This window comes from Erythrolamprus reginae, unplaced genomic scaffold, assembly GCF_031021105.1.
Source record: "Erythrolamprus reginae isolate rEryReg1 unplaced genomic scaffold, rEryReg1.hap1 H_49, whole genome shotgun sequence".
NCBI classification, from domain to species: Eukaryota; Metazoa; Chordata; class Lepidosauria; order Squamata; family Dipsadidae; genus Erythrolamprus; species Erythrolamprus reginae.
Genome location: NW_027248505.1, coordinates 193,968 through 217,528, shown reverse-complemented (window position 1 = coordinate 217,528; position 23,561 = coordinate 193,968). Strand labels below are relative to the sequence as shown.

Below are 23,561 nucleotides of genomic sequence, written 5' to 3'. Positions count from 1 at the left end.
GCCGCACGCTCTGGGACTGGAGGACCGCGCTGCTTAAGGCTCCGTCGGGGCTTCTTCGAGTCCTGCCTCGCGAGGGCCAGAGGGCCCGCCTTTTTCGTTGGTGAGGCAGGCAGCCAGCAAGAGAGGGCCAGTACTGCGCATGTGCGACGGCGGCCAAAACCGGGGGCCCCTCATGGCCGGGCCCGGTACACCAGTACCAGTAATACCCCTCTATCGGCGGCCCTGCTCAGCCGCGCCAGGAAAGTACCAGCGAACCAACCTCCACCGGCGGCAGCGAGGACTCAACTGAACTGCGCAGGTTGGAGCGAGCCTCGCGAAGACCCAGCAGATTGGAGGACTTCGTCACGTGGCTTTCGTGATTGATGTATCCAGACTAAGGAGGGAGGGGTGTTGTATCCGTAATGGCTACTTTGTATCCTTGTAAATAGTTAGTTCCATGTGGAAATGCTGTCTGAGCTAGAATCAGGAAGTCGCTCCTGATTGGCTCAGACGCGCCTGCTCTTTCTTTGTCGGGAACCGCAAATGTATAAAAGGAGCGGTTTCTCCCAGGTAGAGCAGACGGTATCCGCTGATTGTCACTTACCTTCTGAGCTGAATAAAAGGAACCGTCTTTCACCTAACCCTGCCTCTGGGTCTACTTCATGGAGGTTTCCGTGAGGTCTGATCACATGCGCTAGGGAGGCAGTGTGGGGTGTGGCATGCGGAGAGAGGGGGATATTGCATTATGGGTGCAGGTCTGCGCACTATTTAAGCACCCAGGCAAAAAAAAAAGGTTCACTATCACTGATCTAGAAGCTGAATTTAAAGAGAAAAGATGGGAAAGAATTCAGTGTATTGCTAAGGTGTGGTGTAAAAGAAATCACATTTTCATTCACACGTATTAAGATTCTTAGGAATCTTGTCAGTTATCAATGCCTTTCTTTGAAAGGAGTGTATCTGAATTTGGGGGGCTGTGCCTGTAATATTTTTCCAATGTTTCAAAAGTTCCTCCCCTGGCTCCACACAACCAAAAGCCCGAGAGGATGGACAGTGGAGAAGCGGCAAGAATGAGGCTCCAGAGGCACTTGTGGTTTACCCGGAAGTTCATGGCCAATATGATTCCTTCAACTTCTAAAATTGTTGGGAACAATTGTCCTTTATTGGGGAGTCACAATTACATAGTGGTTAGAGTGCAATATGGCAGGCTATTTCTGCTACCTGCAATTTGGCAGTTTGAATCTCACCAGGCTCAGGTTGACTCAGCCTTCCATCCTGCCGAGGTTGGTAAAACGAGGACGAAGATTGTTGGGGGCATTAGCTGACTCTGTAAAACCACTTAGAGAGGGCTGTGAAGGCACTGTCCAGAGGTATATAAGTCTAAGTCAGTGGTTCTCAACCTTTCTAATGCAGAAACTCCTTAATACAGTTCCTCATATTGTGGTGACCCCCAACCATAAGTCTAGCACCAATTCTCCCAAAAGAGCTTTAAGCTGATTGGCAGGAAGGTCAGAGGGACACCCCCATTGTAAATGCCTGATTGGTCGGATTTTAAAAATATGTTCCAAGGCACCAGAAAAAAAATCTTTACTTCTGAACGCCATGGGAAATTTGTCTTTTTCCATGGTCTTAGGCGACCCCTATGAAAATGTCGTTCGACCCCCAAAGGGGTCCCGGCCCCCAGGTTGAGACCCACTGGTCTAAGTGCTATTGCTATGACTTGTGGACTTCAATTTCCAGAATTCCTGAGCCAGTCAAGAGACACAACCATGTCCAAACCAGACTGTTAACCTCATTGGGTTTACCATACCGTGTTTAACTTGGCCTAAGTTTTGCTACTTGCGAAGCATCCAGGCAGTTAAAAAGCTTACGGTCATCCAAATACATTTTTCAAACATTTCATCAATTCAATTGCAGTCTGAATAGATCAGTCAGAGGCAGTAAGTCATTATCTTGCTGTGAATGTGACCGACCCAGATGGGATCTTGCCTGGGGGATTCTGGGAAAGGAAGACCACACATCTTAAAGTTCTAAGATTGAAAAATACTGTTCTAAATGTTAAAACTTGGAGGCAACCAGACTGGATTTACACCCCAGCCCAGAACTTCTCCTAACTTTTCTTCATTTGTCACCTCTTGGTCTTGTCTCAAACCTTAAGACTCACTTCACAGAGTTTGCTAAGTTAAGCTTAAATTGTATTGGGCAAGTGCATTAACAAACTTGTTGTTTATCTATTTCTTCCTCTATTAGTATCTATCCTATATAAAAATAAAGCAGAACTCTTAACATAATATCATAATAATTATATAGATTACATCATTAGCATCAAAATTCACTATATTTTTGTATCAATTTTGAATCAATGGTAAAGATGGCTACACAGACTTACCAAAAGATACTAGAAGTACAAGGGCAACTAGACCCAAATACAAATAACTCAAATTTAGCTCCACAAAGGATGACAAACTGGGGAATTGAACTGTATTCAATTAATATAAATGGCCTGAATTCGCCGAATAAAAGAAATAAATTAGCCAAGTTGAATGTAGATATAATTGCCATGCAAGAGGTACACATTAAAAATAAATTTGAACATCTGCTTAAAAGGAATAAACTAGGGAATCTATTCTCATCTTTAGCACAAGGAAAAAAGAGAGGAGTAATTTGTTATATTAATTCAAATATACAAGCTAAACTAAAATATAAAGATACTGAAGGTAGAATTTTAATAGTCGAAATCCAAAAAGAACAAGAAATAATAGCGCTAATCAACATATACGCCCCGAACGAAGGACAGGAAAAATTTTACAAAAAACTACAAACTATTATTAGTGATCATGCTACTGATAATATTTGTCTGTTAGGGGATTTTAACGGAATAATTAATAAGGAATTAGATTATAATAATGGCGGAAAAAGAAAACAAAATAAAAAAGTTCTCCCAAAATCTTTCTTTGAATTTTGAATCAATTAGTCCTTTATAGTTTCACATAATAGCCATTCAGTTTTACCTTTAACCAAATTTTTTAAGTGGAAGTTACTTCTACTGTGTATTCATTTAATCCAAAAGGTGCAGCAAAAAGAGAAAACTAATGTCTCCACTATTCATCATCTATTCATCCCTCAATATATAATTTTATATTGTATTGAAATGAAGAAAAAGAAACATATTGCATTATAACCCAACAATTAAATTCATTATATACAGTATATCAAACCTAAACAATTCATCTTCTTATCATTATTCAAATCTAATTTAATGCTTTTAGGGATAAAAGAAACAAAATGGCAAAGACAGTCTTTGGTGTTCTAAACCCCACCATCCATTGTCTTTTAATTTTTCTACTCTTTCCTTTTGATATTTGTATTTTCTCCATCCCCACTTATTTAACTTATCTTTTTTCTTATCTTTTTTTCCTTTTCTTCTCATCTCGCTGTCTACTCTTTTCCCAAACTCCTTTTCTCCTTCTTAAATCTATTATTTGATCCTTATTGGTCTCCATGAAATAAATCTAGTTTTGATCCTGGATGATGACAACCCAGGAGGCTGAGGTCCATTTTGGTCAGTCAAGGTTACAAGAATTAGAGAGATGAGAAGGAAAATTTTACATAAATGGTATTTCACGCCAGTAAAACTAGCACACTTCCAGAATTGCTGGCATGGTTGCCAAATAAAAGGAGTTTTTATGCATATGCTCTGGGAATGCGATGAAGTTCAAAAATTTTAGAAGGAAGTACAGAATGAAATTAATAATATGCTAAACATTAATTGGATAATCACGAAAGAATTAGCAACACTAGTTAAATATGGGGAATTACAAGAATTTAAAGAAATCAAAACAGCAGCTTTGGAAAGCGCTCAAGCAGTAGTGGTATTAGGGTGGAAGGATAGCAATAAATGGACAATCCAAAATTGGTACTGGTACATGGTGGACCACATCCACTTCAAAATTATGGAAATAAGATTAAATAACTTTGATGAAAATAAATTGGAGAAGCTGATGGCACGATGGAATAAGGTGAAAAATTCTATCTTAAGTAGAATTTATGACGACAATGTGAAAAATAAATTCCAATCACTTTTTGTATGTAAAGAAATGTAAACCGGAGCTAAGGAAGAAATTGAAACTTATTGCAAATAATTTAACCCCCTAAATGGTGGTGGGTTTTTATTGGTGTTGGGCACTTTTTCTTTAAGTATTTTGTTTGTTTGTTTGTTTGTTGTAATAAAATTTAATAAAAATATATATATATTTTTTAAAAAAGGTTGCACCACTGTGACTTTAAATTAGAATTTGTTCTGATCAATTCGGATGGACCTTGACTTTCTCCTTGGGATCGGTTGTCCCCCAGCTCACAACAAACATGAGTTTCATTTAGGCGGTGGAATAAAACAAAACATACCAATAAAGGAGAATAGTTGCATCTCTAGTTGCATATTTGAAATAAGGAGTCCTTGGTGCTGTCAGAGCTTGCTTGTTTTCCTGCAGACATTTCAATACCTGACTAGGTAACGTCATCAGTGTTAGTAAGGAGTGTGGTTTTCTGACAGGAAACTCAGAGACTGCCGAGAACCTCTCGGAGGGAGGGGGAGGGAGTTTTCCATTTATGATCATAATTGAGACTACTGTCCATCGTCTTGATGATCGTAAAAACAAGGTCGCCCTACCGTTGGCCAACCCAATTTTACAACTTGTTCACTAAGGGCTGGTTTTGCTGAAAAATGCTGGCTTTTTGACAAAAGCATCGTAAAACATGGTCCTGTGACTGCAAGAAGTTGCAAACACCCATAAATGCAAGTTTTAAGTATCCCTGAGGAGGTCCATTCTATCTTCAAACGATTACTCAACAATTGGTCATAAGTGAACTTGTACCTGTAGAAGAAAACAAAAAGATGAAGAGAAGGCTAAGATGATTGGAATCATCTTGGAGAGCTTCAACCCAGCCTAGTGGTGGAGCTCTTGCCTCACAATCAGGAGGTTATGAGTTTGATCCTTGGTAGTGGCAGATGTAAGATCTCCTGCTTGGGCAGGGGGTTGGACTAGATGACCTGCGAGGTACCTTCTAATCTGTTAAAGGAGATCAAGAAGCCTTCTTTGACACTAAGTTGCCAGGAACCAAAATAGATTCTGTGTCCCCAAATTTATTTAATTGAAATTCACAGGAGACCAGAAAAGGAACCGTGGCCAACGTCATGCTCAAATTTTATATACTGCTAAAAAAAAAATAAAGGGAACATTTAACACAAAAATAACTCCAAGTAAATCAAACTTCTGTGAAATCAAACTGTCCACTTAGGAAGCAACACTGATGGACAATCATTTCTACATGCTGTTGTGCGCATTCAACTTTGTAAAGTATTCAATGAGAATATTTCATTCATTCAGATCTAGGATGTGTTCTTTGAGTGTTACATTTATTTTTTTGAGCAGTGTATATATAATATATATATTTAATTAAGTATAAAAAAATCTGATGTCTACATAGACAGTGTGTTTTGAGAAATAAAAAATGGTAATAATAGCAATGATATTCATTATACTGTATTAATAACAATCACGTAATAATAGTATTTGCTTAACCATTTTAGTAAACCCTTATATAATTAATAATTCTCTTAAACCTTTCAGTTTCTAACTTATGTTTCTGTTAGTTAGCTATTGGTAAAACAAATCCCATGCCAAAAAATATTCTGTTTCTTCCTTCTCCTTAATATTATTATTATTATTATTATTATTATTATTATTATTATTTGTTAGCTTTGTATGCCATCCCTCTCCGTAGACTCGGAGCGGCATATACATTATCCATTTGTGTACATTCTAATTTTTTTTAAATTACACTTTCATTCGTAGGGATTTCTTAATTCTTCCAGTGTTGTGTTCCAGTGTTGTGCAAGCCCAATTCTAGCCACTGTTAGCACATATAAAATTAAATATGTATTCCCTTTATTGTATTTTTCTGGTAAGATACCCAAAAATATTTCTGGTTTTAAATCTGTATGTTGTTTTACCATATTTTCTATATGTTGTTTTACCATGTATGCATTTTTGTTCAATATATTTTTTTGCCTTTGGGCATGTCTACAACATATGATAATACAAACCAGGTATCTGATTACATTTCCAACATTTAGTGGGCATGTTACTTCTTATATGTCTGCTGAAAAGAGCCCTTCAGCCCTTTTTCTATCAGCATGGGAATTCTGGAAGTTGAAGTCTACAAATCATAAAGGTGCCATAGTTATGACCATCCCTGGTCTAAAATGACAGACTTGGCGCCAAATACAGTAATACCTCATCTTACGAACTTAATTTGTTCCGGAAAGTGGTTCGTAAGGCGAAAAGTTCGTAAGACGAAACAGCCGGGGGGCTTCTCGGCGTTCTCCCGAACCCGAATCCGAACCCGGAGCTTTGACGTCACGAAGACGTCCTTCCTGGAGGCCACGTTTCGGCCAACCAGGAAGGACGTCTTAGTGATGTCAAAGCTCCGCCCATGGAATTCCCTATTGGGATTCCCCACCTCCGTTTCAGCCTCCAGATCGGCCGAAAACGTCGCTGCTGATTGCAAAAACGGTGCTCAGCTGGGCGGCAGCACCCGGCTGTAACCTTCTGAAACAGCCGGGCGCTTTTCGGTGGCCTCCGGAACCCGAACCCGAACATTTGCCAAACTTCTGGGTTCGGGTTCAGGAGAACGCCGAGAAGCCTCCCGGCTGTTTTAAAAGGTGACAGCCGGGCGGCGGTGCCCAGCGGAGCGCCATTTTGCGATCTGCGGTGGTTTCGTAAGCCAGAAAAAGTTAGTAACAAGAGGCAAAAAATTTCCAAACCCCAGGTTCGTATCTTGAGATGTTCATATCATGAGGGGTTCGTATCACGAGGTACCACTGTAGTCACTAATAGCAGTTGGTTGGAGAGGCTCCAATCTATAGCCAGCTTGGTCTAGTAATTGAAGGCACCAGGCTGGAAACCAGGAGAGAGTCAGTTGCATCAAAGCTTGCTGGGGCCTGTTGCTCTCCTTCAGCCCAATCCACCTCACAGGGTTGTTGTTGTTATGGAGAAAATAGGATAAGGAATGTTGGAGATGTTATTTATAAAGGTATGATAAAAATCTAAATAAACAAAGAAACCTACCTGGGGGGCTCCAAGCAGCCCGTAATAATTTTATGTCCCTCGGAAAATTTTGAATCTGGACTGTCCCCCTACTCCACCTGCCCATCATTCTCATTGACACCTTTGCTAGGGTTTGCTCTCAACTGACAGCCTGACTTGATTCTCAGATGGAAAACATTAAAAAAATCAAAACATTTGGTAATAATTTACTCACAAGGGTCATTCCTTTGCTCATCAACTCCTTTCTTGAATTCTAGGTTGTATAAGAAGAGAGAAGAAGAGGAAGAAAGCCTTGTTAGAGGACAACACCACAACAGAAGCCAATCAATGACTGGAAGACATAATAATAATAATAATAATAATAATAATAATAATAATAATAATAATAATAATTTATTGGATTTGTATGCCGCCCCTCTCCATAGACTCGGGGCGGCTAACAACAATGATAAAATCAGCATGTGGCAATCCAATAATAAAACAACTAAAAACCCTTATTATAAAACCAAACACACACAGACGTACCACGCATAACTTGTAATGGCCTAGGCCCTAGGGGGAAGGAATATCTCAACTCCCCAATGCCTGGTGGTATAAATGAGTCTTGAGTAGTTTACGAAAGACAGGGAGCTCATTTTGAACGGAATGGGACAACTTGTTACAGCCAACTTGCCACGGCCATCTTGCCAGAGTCAATTCACCTTGGCCAACTCGCTTGTGGGATAACTTGCCATGGCCAACCAGCAACAGGAAAATTCAACAGCTGAATTTCATTACTTAAAATAATTTAAAAATAATTTTAGTTTTTGCCGTTCACCTTTCATTTTGTCCCTCCCTCAACATCCTTTCTTTAATGATTCTATTCCTCCATTTCTTTGATTTTATTTATTTATTTTATTTATTTATTTATTAGATTTGTATGCCATCCCTCTCCGTAGACTCGGGGCGGCTCACAGCATACAATGAAACAATTCATAACAAATTTTATTCTAACTCTTGTCCAGCAGGAAGTTGGCCATGGAGAGTTGGGCCTCAGCAAGTTCTCCTGAACCCATTCAAAAAGATACATACTGTTAGAATATTCATGACTGAGGGAGCCAGTGATAACAAGGCCATGGTGAGTTGTTCCACGGTAAGTTGGCCATGGCGAGTTTGCCGCAAATTGTCCTTAACCCCATTTCAAAAGATGCTTATTGTTAGCATATTCATGACTGAAATAGCCAGTGGTAACAAGCTCAGCCAATGAATAAGGCATAGCAACTACGTCAGTCAATGGGAGTTAAGTACTTTTGAGTCTGTGCAGAGAATCGAAACTGAAAACTTAAGCTTAAGGCTGGACAGGGCTCCAAGTCCACTCTGTGCTCTGTCCTCTCTGAACTAGAAGTTGCTTGTGTTTTACCTTTAACTATTGCTACAACCAAGAAGAACTCAGCTAATGGTATTGTAAATATATATATATATATTATATTACTATGTTTATAAAGAAGTTAATGAATCCAGTTGAATGAATCATTTGTGCGTGCTTCTGGAATTGATTTTCATGCAACAAATTCTAATACACATCACAAAAGCTGGTGCCTGAAAAGAGGCTCGCAAGGCCTGGGAGAAAATATAGGCCTGGTGTGTGTGTGTGTGTGTTGTCCTAATTCCAAAAAAAGGAGCAGCAGCAGAGAATAGCACACTTCTTGGATCCAACCGAAAGACATTTCTGATGCACCAGGAACTAAATAATAATAATAATTAATAATAATAATTTATTAGATTTCTATGCCGCTCCTCTCCGAGGACTCAATCTCAATCTAAAACATGTCAATCTCACTCAATGCATGGAAACAGTCCAAGCAAATATCATCCAAGCACCCAGGAGGAAGACTCCCAGGATATTTGCTTTGATACAAATGGAACCCTGGATTGATCTGTGATTAATGGGTCATTCCCCTGGATGGAAGTGAAATGGGGAAAACAGCAGAAGAAGCAGCAACAGGCAGAGGAAGCCGCCCCAAATCTGTGAGAAGGGTGAATGTATGTATGTATGTATGTATTTCGGCCTTATTTTGGCCTCATCAGCTAGCCGTACCCACTGGGACTTGAACCTGCAACCTTTGCCTTGTAAGGCAGAGAATTATCCTCTAGGCTACAGTATCCAATCCCTTCAGCTCTGCACCAGGGAAGGGTTACATATTTTTGTGTCGAATCACCCTGGTGTATTGAAGGAATATCACAGCTCCTTATTTATATATATGTATATATAATGTATATATATATATGTATATATATTTATTTATTTGATTTGATTTGATTTGTATGCTGCCCGTCTCCGTAGACTCGGGGCGGCTAACAACAATAATAAGACAATATAAACAAATCTAATATTTAAGTTACGTAATTTAAAAACCCTAATTTAATAACCAATCATATATTATTATTATTATTATTATTATTATTATTATTATTATTATTATTATTTATTGGATTTGTATGCTGCCCCTCTCCGCAGACTCGGGGCGGCTAACAACAGCTAACAACAGACATACCATGCATACATTTTTTTGTAAGCCTAGGGGGAGGAGAATATCTCAGTTCCCCCATGCCTGACGACAGAGGTAGGTTATAAGGAGCTTACGAAAGGCATGGAGGGTGGGGGCAACTCTGATCTCTGGGGGGAGTTGGTTCCAGAGGGTCGGGGCCGCCACAGAGAAGGTATTGTTTAGTCAACGGAACCCGGAGAAGGCCAACTCTGTGGGACCTAACTGGTCGCTGAGATTTGTGCGGCAGAACGCAGTCTCGGAGATATACTGGTCCGGTGCCATGAAGGGCTTTATAGATCATAACTAACACTTTGAATTATGACCGGAAACCGATTAGCAACCAATGCAGACTGCGGAGTGTTGGTGTAACATGGGCATATTTAGGAAAGCCCATGATAGCTCTCGCAGCTGCATTTTGCACGATCTGAAGAATATAACTCTAACAAAATAAATAAATAAACAAGAACATTTTCATGGAAACCTTTCTCTTTGACCGAAGCCTTCGAAAGAGGCAGTTCTGTGTTGCCCCTTCCCAACTCAGAAGGAGACTGGGTTGTCTGAACCTCCGACTCAAATGAATTAAGAAGCTGAGATCTCAGATGCTCCACAAGAGGGCGGGAAAAATAAGGAAGGAGGGAGCAGATGAAAAAGAAAAATAGGAAAAAGAAAGAAGAGGAGCAAGAGGAGGAATGAGGAGAAAGAAAAGAAGAGGAGGAAGAGGGAGGAGGAGGACATGGAGGAAGGAAGAAGAAGGAGGAGGAGGAAGGAGGAATGTGAAGGAGGGAGAAGGATAAGGAGAAGAGGAGGAGAAGGAATGAGGAGAAACAGAAGAAGAGGAAGAGGGAGGAGGAGGAAGGAGAAGAGGAGGAGAAGGAGAAAGAGAAGAGGAAGAGGCAGTTTGGTCCAGTGGTTAAGGCACCAGGATAGAAAGCAGACGACCAAACATGGTCCTGAAAGTCAGCTAGATAATTTCAAGTCAGTCACTTTTTCTCAGCCCAACCCCACTCACAGGGTTGTTGGGGGGGGGGGGGGATATTTTATTTATTTATTTATTTATTTAGTTAGTTAGTTAGTCCAATACACAATACATATTGAAGAGGATAGACATGAAGTATTATATATAAAGAGAAGATATAAAAGTAGAGGAGAAGATATATGAAAGGGAGAAAAGATATATGAGATATGAGATAAGGAGAGACAATAGGAGGGAGGTATGTTGGATATGTTTACTACCTTGAGTTATTTGTGAAAAGAATAAAGGCAGGTAATAAATAAATGAATAAACAAACACGCAAGCAGGAAGTAAGCAAACAAACTAGGTAGCTCCTTGAAGGGAGACACATGGGAGGAATCACCCCCATCTTCTTTCAACCACCCAGAAAAGGATACTTACTGAGAAATATCCCGATCCCAACAATTGCACACAGTACGATAACGCCAGCCACAACACCACCGATGATATACCACAGGTTGGACCTGGATTGTGGAACTGGATTGAGAAAAAGAGTGAATCACTCAATGGGAACCACCAAATATCTGCTTATTGGGCAAAAAGATCTCCAAGTTAAGAAATGTCAGGTGTCTATGTCATAGGAAATGCCCAAATTTTTATTCCTCACATTCTACAGTCTACACCAGCGATCACCAACTTTTCGGACCTCAGGGACCACTAAATTAGAAAGGGCAGGAGAGCCTACTAGAATGGGGGTGGGGTGGACGCCACACCGATAGCGGATATGGACTTGAGGGAGTGGGCATGCATGTTGGAGAGAGATTTGGCTTCTGCGCATTCCATTCTGGAGCTGACTAGGAGGAGACCCCCATCATAGAGTCTCCTCCTAGTGTGGCATCCTTTTTCCTCTGATTACAGGAAGTCAGTACAGTGAAAGTCCGCAAACCATAAAAGGAAACAATGGTAAAATAAAGTCACATCTGCGCACTATTATTTTTCCACAATCTTCCCATCAGCAAAAAAAGGCCACCCTTTCCCTCCCTGCAGCCTCTCACCCTTCAGCTCCAAGTCCAGAGGATCCTGCAGGCCGTCGTGTTCCACGTGGCACCGATAGCGGCCCCTCTCTTTGGGGTCGATATGGAGGCTCATCCAGTAGTGGTAGGTCCCATCCGCATTAGGGGCCACAGACGTAGCATGGTGGGTGTCCACCTCCCAGACCTCCCCGTCCCTCGTCCAGAAGGCATCAATCTCCCTGGGGTAGAAGCCATAAGGTTCGCAGACGTGAGTTTCCATCCCATCCTCGGGCTCCGTCCTGCTGCTCATCTTCACCAGTGGAGGCTCTGGGGAGAAAAAAGGGGGTTTATGATCAAAATGGAGTCTCCCTTGAAATCATCATGATTTGTGAATCGTGAGCCATGGTGGCACAGTGGTTAGAGCGCTGTATTGCAGCACCGAACAAAGTAATTTGTAACCATTTTCACACTCTTTGCCAGTGAAAATGGGCTCATGAGCACCATTTTCGGCTGCAACAGTCTCCTGCAACCCTCTGCCATGAAAATGGAGGTTGTGAGGGCTGTGTTCCTGAGCTCCTTTTCACTGGTAGAGGCACCACCGGATGGTATTTCGCTGTTTCCAGGGCAGCCCTATTGTTTACATTTACACCCGTGTCGATTCAGTGAAGTGGTGGATGTGATGTGCTGGTGCCTTGAAGCCGTGAGGGTCTGGATGGGAGTCCAGCTCAACTCAGACAAGACTGAGTGGCTGTGGGTTCTGCCTCCTAAAGACTCTACCATCTGTTTGTCTTTGGCGCTGGGGACGGGGTGGGGGGAGTAATAACCCTCTCAGATAGGGTTTGCAACTTGGGTGTACTCCTAGATTCACAGCTGAGGCTAGATCAACATCCTTCAGCTGTGGCTAGGGGGGCCTTTGCACAAGTCCTTCTTATTTATTTATTTATTTATTTATTTTTTCATTTATTTATTTATTCATTTGTCCAATACATAAGTACATAGGAAGAAAATAGACATGTGATAATATAAAAGAGAGTGAAAGTGAACTTAGAGGAGAGGATATATGAAAGGAAGAGACTATATAAGATAGATGAAAGAAAGGAAAGACAATTGGACAGGGGATGAAAGGCACACCAGTGCACTTATGTACGCCCCTTACTGACTTCTTAGGAACCTGGAGAGGTCAATCGTGGAGAGTCCAAGGGAGAAGTGTTGGGGGTTAGGGGTTGACACAATTGAGTCCGGTAATGAGTTCCAAGCTTCGATAACTCGATTGTTGAAATCATATTTTTTACAGTCAAGTTTGGCGCGGTTCGTATTAAGTTTGAATCTGTTGCATGCTCTTGTGTTGTTACGGTTGAAGCTGAAGTAGTCATTGACTGGTAAGACATTGCAGCATATGATCTTGTGGGCAATACTCAGATCGTGTTTTAGGCGTTGTATGCACGGGTTGCATCCCTACCTAGACCAGAAGGCACTTCATACAGTCACTCATGCCCTCATCACCACACGTCTTGACTATTGCAACGTGCACTACTTGGGGCTACCCTTGAAAAGCGTTCGGAAACTCCAGCTGGTTCAAAGTAAACCGCACGAGCCATAGTGGGTGTGCCGAGATACACTCATAATACTCCAACTCTCCGCTGACTGCATTTGTTGCCAGTTGCCCTCTGAACGCAATTCAAAGTGTTAGTTATTACTTTTAAAATCCTACATAGCTCACGACCAGACTACAGTGTTCCCTCAATTTTCGCAGGGGATGCGTTCCGAGACCGCCCGCAAAAGTCGAATTTCCGCGAAGTAGAGATGCGGAAGTAAATACACTATTTTTGGCTATGAATAGTATCCCAAGCCTTCCCTTAACACTTTAAACCCCTAAATTACAATTTCCCATTCCCTTAGCAACCATTTAGATTATTACTCACCATGTTTATTTATTAAAGTTTATTTTAAAATAAACTTTAGGCGAAAGTTTGGCAATGACATATGACATCATTGGGCGGGAAAAACCGTGGTATAGGGGAAAAAACCACAAAGTATTTTTTAATTAATATTTTTGAAAAACCGTGGTATAGACTTTTTGTGAAGTTCGAACCCGCGAAAATCGAGGGAACACTGCATTTACGGAACCGCCTTCTACCTCATACTTCCCGATGACCAATAATAGTCGGCCTTCTCCAGGTCCTGTCCACCAAACAATGTCATCTGGCAGGACCTCGGGGAAGGGCCTTTTCTATGGCAGCTCCATCGCTTTGGAACCAACTGCCTCCAGAGATCCATATTATCCCCACCCTACTGGTCTCTAGGAAAGCTGTCAAGACGCTTTTCTCCCTGGGCATTTCTCTGTACCTTTCCTCAAGGATGAGTTCGATCCATAATGATCGTTCTTCTCCAGCCAATCCGGGCAAGTGCTCTCCAGGAAGCCTGTGAAGCGTTGCATGAGGTCGGTTTCATTCTCCCATTCCCACTTGACTCTCAGGGCTTCCTTGTCGGCTGCGTACCAGGTGGAAGTCCCCATGTCGTACTTGAGGAAATGCCTCCCGTCGTAGCCGTACTGCCAGCATCCGCTCCTGGTCCCGTCTTCCCGTACTTCACAAGTGATGATCATCTGGACGATGTGATACCCTGAAAGAAGCACCCCCAAGGTTAAGGAGGAAAAGATCTCTCTTGGGAGATTGGGGAAATCCACTCCTTGTAGGGGCTCCGGATTCTGTGACTGCTAAGATGAGAAAGTAAGAAAGACGAGGATTATAAAAAGAGATCTTGGGGACCAGCCGAGGTCAAGACAGAATTTTGGGATCTGTAAGACTCAGCCTCACTATTCTGCCGGCTCCTAGCAATTAATTGCAAAGGTAGACAAAGTAGACACACACACGTGAAAAGGCAAGAACACTGTCTTTATCCAAAGCAAAGTAGAAGCAAAACACCCTTTTGGTAGTCAAAGGGCTCACCTTCAAAGCAACAGACTTGAATGCGGTGAAAAACAATAAACAAACACAAAGCAATTAACAAGTAGCTGTGAAGATGTCAAAGCCACTCTCCTTCTAACGTTTTCAAACTCACACGTTTGACTGTGGTTTAAGTTCAGAGTCCTGCTATCAAAGCAAAGAGAGTCCTTGGAGAATCCTGGGACGAAAGCCACTTCCAATGTCACTGAACGGATAAACTTCCACTCTCGGAAGCCAAAATGCTGCCAATTTAACGGCAGCCCCAATTAGTTGAACCACACCCAACCACAGTTGAAACTCCCTTACTGCTGAAGTATTTCTGCAGCTGCTCTTTCCTAGTCATTGCCTTGCGGCTGTGTACGTCAATGAATGCTTCTTCATCTGAGTCCAGCAAAGATAAGGAGGAGGATGAATTGCTCCCTAATTGGCTGTCTGCCATGACCCCCTCTGAGGGTCCCATATCACAGTCACTCCCTGCTTCCGATGCTTCACTGTCTGAAACAGTCGGCAGTAAAACAGGCCTCTGACACTGGGAGGATTCACCCACATTCACACCCACAGTCCTTGGGGCAGGAGCTGGCCCAGAGCCAACCACAACACTCACTAAGAAGGAACTCACTATAAATGAGGTGTCAAGCCTGAATTTGTTTTTTCTCCGCCAAGTTTATTTATTAATTTTCAAAAAAAAGAAAAACATTAAAAAGAAAACCAAATGAATCTCGTACATTTCCACAAATCATCACCAGCGTCCATCACATTTTATACTTATACGTCTTTTTGTAGTATTTTCTACCTAATATATCATCTCGCTAGTATGTATTTGTTTATTATGTATCAATAAACAAAATAAGGTTCAGGAGGGAAGTGTTTTTAATAGGAAAGTGAACACAAGAACAAGGGGACACAATCTGAAGTTAGTTGGGGGAAAGATCAAAAGCAACGTGAGAAAATATTATTTCATTGAAAGAGTAGTAGGTCCTTGGAACAAACTTCCAGCAGACGTGGTTGGTAAATCCACAGTAACTGAATTTAAACATGCCTGGGATAAACATAGATCCATTCTAAGATAAAATACAGGAAATAGTATAAGGGCAGACTAGATGGACCATGAGGTCTTTTTCTGCCGTCAGTCTTCTAAGTTTCTATCAAGCCTGAATTTGACTGGAGTGTGGGATTGTTTCAAAGGTGGGTTCTAATTTGTCTCGCTGCCCGTTCGCTTTCTCTTGCACTGTGTGGCCGTGCCTCATGGCCATTTGTCGTTATACCCGTGTGCGGTGGCAAAAAAAAAAAATCAGAGAAAAAAAACTCAAAAATAAGATGGCAATGCATGTGCAGAATTTAAAAAAAAAATCTGGATTTTTTTTTTAAATCCAGAAAAGAAAATCTGATTTTTAAAAAAATAAAAAGATGGCAGCAGCCACAGATCGGCAACTGACCGAACCTATTCCCTAACACCATCATGACATCACCACCAGCGGTTTGCTACAGGTTTGGACAAACCAGTGTGAACCGGAAGGAATCCACCTTTGGATTGTTTGTATCCTTGGGCATTCTGACTTGCATTCTGCCTGACACAGCTTACACTGAAGAGGAGATGGAGCTTTCAGTCAAAACTGAATTCCTAACTGATGAATCAACCACATTTCAACGTCTGGTTGACCAGAGAAAGAGCAGGAGAGAAGTCTCTGAGCATCCAACTCACATCTTGGTTGGACAATGTGATAGTTGTTTGGAAACTTGAGAAACTGAAATTTATATCGGGGTGAAATGTCCGGGAACTTTAGTACTGGCTTTTCACTAGTAGCGCCAAGATGATAAATTAGTTATTTGAAGAGCAATGCTTTAGAATTTGATTTGTGATGGGTGCATTACTTGGAAACCACACAAGGCTGGGAAATTCCTCATGCAGAGTCCAAGATTCAAAATAAGCTTGCAGAACAAACCACTGCCAAAATCTAAAACCTGAGCTACAATTATTTCAGAGTCCAAGATTCCTTAATTAAGACAGGATTACTTGGGAGGCCCAAATATCCTGGCACTGGAGCAAGGTTGCCTTTCCTGAAATCACTTTCAAATAATTCACACACAAAAAGACCTGGACTTTGTTTCAGACTGGTCTAACACCTGGCAACTTCAAATATCAACCAACAAATGCTCTACCCCCCACATCGGCAAAAAGAATCCAAACCGCACATACGAACTGAATAAACAATCTCTCACTGCCAACCCACACTCAGTAAAAGACCTTGGAATACTAATATCGAATGACCTAAGTGCTAAAGCCCACTGCAACAATATCGCCAAAAAAGCTTCTAGAGTTGTTAACCTGATCCTACGCAGCTTCTGCTCAGGCTATCTCACACTACTCACAAGAGCCTACAAAACTTTTGCCAGACCCATCCTAGACTACTGCTCATCTGTCTGGAACCCATACCACATCTCAGACATCAACACCCTTGAAAATGTCTAAAGATATTTCACCAGAAGAGCCCTTCACTCCTCCACTCGAAACAGAATATCCTAGGAAAATAGACTAACAATCCTGGGCCTAGAAAGCCTAGAACTACGGTGCCTAAAACACGATTTGAGTATTGCCCACAAGATCATATGCCGCAATGTCCTACCGGTCAATGACTACTTCAGCTTCAACCGCAATAACACAAGAGCACGCAACAGATTCAAACTTAATACGAACCGCTCCAAACTTGACTGTAAAAAATATGATTTCAACAATCGAGTTATCGAAGTGTGGAACTCATTGCCAGACTCAATTGTGTCCACCCCTAACCCCCAACATTTCTCCCTTAGACTCTCCATGATTGACCTCTCCAGGTTCCTAAGAGGCCAGTAAGGGGCGTACATAAGTGCACCGGTGTGCCTTTCGTCCCCTGTCCAATTGTCTTTTCTTTTTTCACCTATCTTATATATTTTCTTTCTTTCATATATCCTCTCCTCTAAGTTCACTTTACCCTCATATATATTACTACATGTCTATTTTTCTTCCTGTGTATTTGTGTATTGGACAAATGAATAAATAAATGAATAAAATAAATAAAACCCATTTTTCCACAACCACTTATGGCCACAGAAAGCAGGTAAAAAGGGAATTATTTCTTATAATGCAATGGGAAGAGGGGAGGGCAAGGGGCAAAAAGGAGGGAGGGAGGGAGGAAGGGCTTTGGCAACCAGCTTATTGAGCCAATTGATGAAGAAGGCAGGAAGATCCGTAAAAAAATGGAGCTTTTCCCTCCGTTGCCTTCTTTTTGCAGGATAGCATCCACTTTCCGCTCACTGCTCACTCACCTCCACTTTGGTTATAGAGTTTCTGGAGCATGTGCACGTTCTCCTGAAAGTCCTCCTGGTCATTTCGCAAAATCGAGAGGTACCTCTGGTAGAATTTGGGTTCTTCCTTCTCCAGTGTATTTAACCAGTCTACCCGAGGATGCATCTTCTCGGTGTGGCTTTCATAGCGAATGATGAGCTGATCGTCCACGTAACCCTCAGCGGAGAAGAATGGCAGTCCCGGACAATCCTCAGTTGCAGAAGAGTAGGTCACCCGGATGCCGCGGGGGACGGAGCCTAGGGAAAAACAAGTACAGGGTGGAGTTGGGCTGGCGCTTGGAAATGGGCTGCAGACTGAGACTCCACAGGAGTTGCAGCATGAGGTGCGATAAGGGACTGTCAAGAGCTGCCATAATAGGTTTGAGCTTCGCATTCAGCCTGCCAGGAACTCTGGAGGGAGGGAATCAGGAAGAAGCGGGCCACTCAGAGACGCTCAGTCTTCAAGGTCGTTGCCCTGAGAGAAGAATGCAAGACCGTTGCAAAAACAATTTATTTGGATATAATTGGACAAGCAGGGGCCACAGGTGGAGAACTGTTTGGGGAAAGTTAGCCAGGAAATTTTGGAATGCAATCTTCAGTTCTGGCTCTGCTACAGTCCAGGGGTGTCAAATTCAAGGCCTGTGTGCCAGATCTGGCCTGCGAGGTGCTTAAATGTGTCCCACAGGGCAGCAATTAAAATGGCAAAGGACCAGAACAGAACCAAGATGAATTCCTTGTGTGTCTAATCACACTTGGCCAATAAAGAATTGAATTGAATTCTGTTCTATTCTAGTATTTAGTAGGAGAGTAGAGGAATAGGAGAGTAGAGAATAGAGGAGGAGTAGAAAAGTACAATGTACAGAGTAGAGTAGAACAAGACTATCACTACGATAATGAAAGAAGGTGCCAATATAACTCAAATTAGTGATTACAGGCCAATTGCATTACTGAATGTCAATTACAAAATTCTTATGTCAATCATTGCCGAAAGGCTTAATTTTTTTTTAAACAAAACCATCCACACTGATCAGAATGGATTCTTACCAATGCGACACATCAGGAACAACACTAGAATTGTTTTAGATATTATTGAATATTATGAAGCGCATCCAGAAAGACAGGCTGCCTTGATCTTTCTGGATGCGCAAAAGGCATTTGATAACGTAAATTGGGAATACATTATAAAATTAATCCCAAAAATGAAATTCAGTGATAAATTGAAGCAATTAGTGGAAAAAATACATACTTCCCAGAAAGCCAGGGCAATTATTTATACTGAAATGACTGAGCCACTTAAAATAAATAAAGGTGTCAAACAGGGATGTCCATTGTCACCTCTGCTCTTTGTCCTAACACTGGAAACCATTTTAAACAGAATTAGCAAAATAGTAACATCAGAGGAACAAAAGTAAAAAGGGAAGAATATAAAATTCAGGCCTATGCGGACGATTTAGAGTTCTTTGTAGAAGACCCATTAGAAACAGGACAATCATTTATTGCAAAAATAGAAGAATACAGTGAATTTGCAAGACTGAAAATTAATAAACAAAAACCCAAATTTTTAACTAAAAAAATGGCAATGCAGTAGAGGCAGGGCAGGCGTTCCCAAAGCGCTTGGAGAAAGCGCTCTCGCAGTCCCCTCACTGACAGAGAGAGAGCAACAGACAGAGCAAGATGGAAAGAGATAGGGAGAGAGAAAGTAAGTGAGAAAGAGAGAGAGAGAGAAAGAGGGGGGAGAGAGAGAGATAGCAAGAGAGAGAAAGAAAGCAAGAGATAGAAAGAGAGAGAGAAAGAAAGAAAACAAGATAGAAAGAGAGAGAGCAAGAGAGAGAGAGCAACAGACAGAGCGAGATAGAAAGAGAGGGAGAGAGAAAGTGAGAAAAAGAGAGAGAGAACAAGAAGGGGAGAGAGAAAGAGAGAAATGACTCTTGATTTAAAGCATATGGTAAAAAGCACCCAAATAATAACAGAGAAAAAAAAACACCCAGCCCTGTATGTGTGTGTGTGTGTGTGTGTGTGTGTGTGTGTGTGTGAACTCTTGAACCATTTCCAATAGCCCTCACCTGTTATTGGAAATGGTTCAAGAGTTCACATACACACACACACAAGGGGGGAGGAGACAGGGATGGAAAAAGAGGAGAAGATAATAATAATAGTAATAGGTTTTGGTTATGTTTTATTATTAATTTCTTTTAATAAAAAAGAAGGCAATTATTTATCTATATCTATCTATCTATCTATCTATCTATCTATCTATCTATCTATCTATCTATCTATCTATCTATCTATCTAGCCTTCTATGCCGCCCAGACACTATACTTTTCCGCCCACACCAAAAAAAAATGAGAGAGAACATTGGCCGCAAGAATAGCCTACGCAAAAAAATGGAAAAATCAGCAGATCCCCAGCGACAAGGAGATAATCGGGAAAATCTATGAATGTGCAGAAATGGATGGTTTGACTATGGAACTGAACGATAAATAAGATTCAGATTACTATGCTATTTGGATGAACTGGTACAACCGGATACAAAAAAGAAAAGCAAATCAACAATAAGTGATAGAACGTCGTAAATCTACAAATGTAAAAATGAACAATCAATGTAATGTAAGGTAAATATATAGATGTTAACCCACCTGAAAGTATTAGAAGGTATTATGTAAATATTAAAAATCAATAAAAAAATTTTTTTTTTTAAAAAAAAGAACAGAACTAGAGGACCTCCAAGGTGTTCTACTCTACACTCTACTCCAGTGTTTCCCAACCTTGGCAACTTGAAGATATCTGGACTTCAACTCCCAGAATTCCCCAGCCAGCATTTGCTGGCTGGGGAATTCTGGGAGTTGAAGTCCAAATACCTTCAAGTTGCCAAGGTTGGGAAACACTGCTCTACTCCACAGGTCACCAATCTATGGACTGGTGGTCCATGGGAAAATGTGGGTGGTCCATGAAGAAATCTTGGCTGCTAGGTAAGATATGTCCCGAGTCTACGGAGAGGGGCGGCATACAAATCTAATAAATAATAATAGAATAGAATAGAATTTTTTATTGGCCAAGTGTGATTGGACACACAAGGAATTTGCCTTGGTGCATATGCTCTCAACGTACATAAAATAAAATATACATTTGTCAAGAATCATGTGGTACAACACTTAATGATTGTCATAGGGGTCAAATAAGCAACGAAGAAGCAATATTAATAAAAATCTTAGGATATACGCAACAAGTTACAGTCATACAGTCAACATGGGAGGAAATGGGTGATAGGAATGATGAGAAAAACTAGTAGAATAGAAGTGCAGATTTAGTAGAAAGTCTGACAGTGTTGAGGGAATTATTTGTTTAGTAGAGTGATGGCGTTCGGGAAAAAACTGTTCTTGTGTCTAGTTGTCTTGGTGTGCAGTGCTCTGTAGCGACGTTTTGAGGGTAGGAGTTGAAACAATTTGTGTCCAGGATGTGAGGGGTCAGTAAATATTTTACCCGCCCTCTTTTTGACTCATGCAGTATACAGGTCCTCAATGGAAGGCAGATTGGCAGCAATTGTTTTTTCTGCAATTCTGATTCTCCTCTGAAGTCTGTGTCGGTCCTGTTGGGTTGCAGCACCAAACCAGACAGTTATCGAGGTGCAGATGACAGACTCAATGATTCCTCTGTAGAACTGAATCAGCAGCTCCTTGGGCAGTTTGAGCTTCCTGAACTCAACATTCTTTGTTGTGCTTTTTTGATGATGTTTTTGATGTTAGGTGACCATTTTAGGTCTTGAGATATGATAGAACCTAGAAATTTGAAGGTCTCTATTGTTGATACTGTGTTGTCTAGTATTGTGAGAGATGGAATAATAATAATAATAATAATAATAATAATAATAATAATATCCGAGTGCAATTAATCAAGTCCAGGAAGAAGAAAGGAAAGCGAAAGATAAGGGGAAGGAGAGGAAAGGGAAGGGACTATAGCTACAGCTCTGGAACATGGGACTGCCTTTCCCAACTACATCAGCAAGCCACCATCAAATAAGAGTCAATTACTTTGTAATAATTACACTACCCTTAATAATTTTGTTACAATTAAACAACCTTTAAAGATTCTGCTATAATTAAATACGCATTTATAATTTTGTTATATTAAATGGGTGCACTTCGTATTAATATAATGGAAGTTCTCTGATCATTATTTTACAAATGTATTTTTTTTTAAAAAAAAATCTTAATGGCCAGCGGGACTTAAAATTATGAATTAGGGTCCGTGGGATTTAAAATTATGACCTTGGTGGTCCCTGATGTCCAAAAGGTTGAGGAGTGGACCCCTGCTCTACTCTACTTTTCTACTGTACTGCCACCTTCAGGGATTTCCGTTGGGACAAAAAGAAGTCAAGAACTGGGATCCGATCGCAGGTTGTCCCCCCACCCACCCCCGCCCGTATCCAGACGATCTTGTGACCCACCTACCCAGCCTCTCCTGACCCGAGTTTCAGCTAGTTGCACCCCTCCAGCTACATAAACCATAGGTGACGGTACTCACTGCGTTTGCCCTCCAGAAGGCAGGAAGCGGCGGCCAGGAGAAGCCAGAGAAGCCCCCAACGCGGCTCCATCGCTTCGGCGGTCCTGTCGCGAACCTGCTTGTAACCAAACGCCCCCGATTGCGCAGGCGCTCCCGATTCCGAACCGGGATTCCCCTGACGTGCTGACAACGCGGGAAAATCCCTTTGAATTATTAACAAGTCCACCCTGGGAGGGCGTGTCAAGCGTGACGTAATAATCAGGAGGCGTGTCTAGGGGGGAGAAGCGGTTAACACCTGACAGTTGTGGTCTGATGGAGTCCGGACGGGAAAACTGCCTTGTGCAAATTAGAATGGCTCAAAATGGAGGCTGGGCGGGCGGCAGAAATAAGTATTCGCGTTCAGACGACTCGGGCAGGCAGGCAAGCGGTGGCCTTGGCACAGTATAGTAAGCTGGCTTAAGGTCAAACTTAGTTTTTTGTGATTGAGCGCTGGGCTAGGTTGAAACTCATTGTATTTTGCGGATGGAAAAGGGAGGATTAATTTAATAACGAAGGAAAGATATGCAATAAAGGGGAAATATTTGCAGCTCAGGGTTGCAGGAGCCTCCTTTCAAGCTTATGTTTGAAAGTTGTCAGTGACTACAATCTTTGTTGTCACATTGATTGATTGGATTTGTATGCCGCCCCTCTCCGCAGACTTTTCTGTGAACACACTGGCAGACATTAAAAAAATGAAAGTCTGATGCCCGCTTTCCAAATAAATATGTACCCATGTACAATCCAAGTGAGCGGTGCGGTCCCAAAGAGTTGGTCTCCTTAGTGTCCTGTTGACCAAATAATGTCGGCTGGCGGGACCTAGGGGAAGAGCCTTCTCTGTGGGAGCCCCGACCTTCTGGAATCAGCTCCCCCTAGAGATTCGCACTGCCCCCACCCTCCCTCGCCTTCCGAAAGAGCTTAAAAACTCATCTTTACCGCCATGCTTGGGACTTTTAGATCTTCCCCCTGATCAATGAATGTTTTAAGTATGAAGTGTTGAATGATTGGTTTGATAGGTTTTACTTTCTTTTAACTGAATTGAAGGGTTGTTTTTAATGTAGTATTAATTGGATTGTATATTATTGTCCTGTTTTTGTATCTGCTGTGAGCCGGCCTGAGTCCTCGGAGAGGGGCAGCATACAAATCCAATTAAATAAATATGTACATATACATACACATTG

General features: G+C 41.6%; 1 protein-coding gene across 1 annotated transcript; it reads right to left on the bottom strand.

The window, feature by feature from the left end:
- Nucleotides 1-4,176: 4,176 nt before the first annotated feature.
- Nucleotides 4,177-22,449, bottom strand: LOC139155712 (class I histocompatibility antigen, F10 alpha chain-like). The gene is made up of 7 exons (XM_070730973.1): nt 22,366-22,449; nt 17,827-18,102; nt 13,925-14,200; nt 11,621-11,905; nt 11,007-11,102; nt 7,300-7,338; nt 4,177-4,850 (listed from the first exon to the last, which is right to left on the bottom strand). The coding sequence occupies exons 1-7, from the start codon at nt 22,433-22,435 to the stop codon at nt 4,822-4,824; spliced, it is 1,071 nt and encodes a 356-aa protein (XP_070587074.1). The 5' UTR covers nt 22,436-22,449; the 3' UTR covers nt 4,177-4,821.
- Between the last annotated feature and the right edge of the window lie 1,112 nt (nt 22,450-23,561).

What these genes read in the sequence shown, in the direction of transcription:
- LOC139155712 (XM_070730973.1), bottom strand. Translation starts at nt 22,435, where the DNA reads ATGGAGCCGCGTTGGGGGCTTCTCTGGCTTCTCCTGGCCGCCGCTTCC. An exon ending in GAACTCATCCTTGAGGAAAG is followed by an intron (nt 11,906 to 13,924) that starts GTACAGAGAAAT and finishes TTTTCTCCCCAG; the next exon opens with AGCCTCCACTGGTGAAGATG. An exon ending in TCTGGACTTGGAGCTGAAGG is followed by an intron (nt 11,103 to 11,620) that starts GTGAGAGGCTGC and finishes TTCTCAATCCAG; the next exon opens with TTCCACAATCCAGGTCCAAC.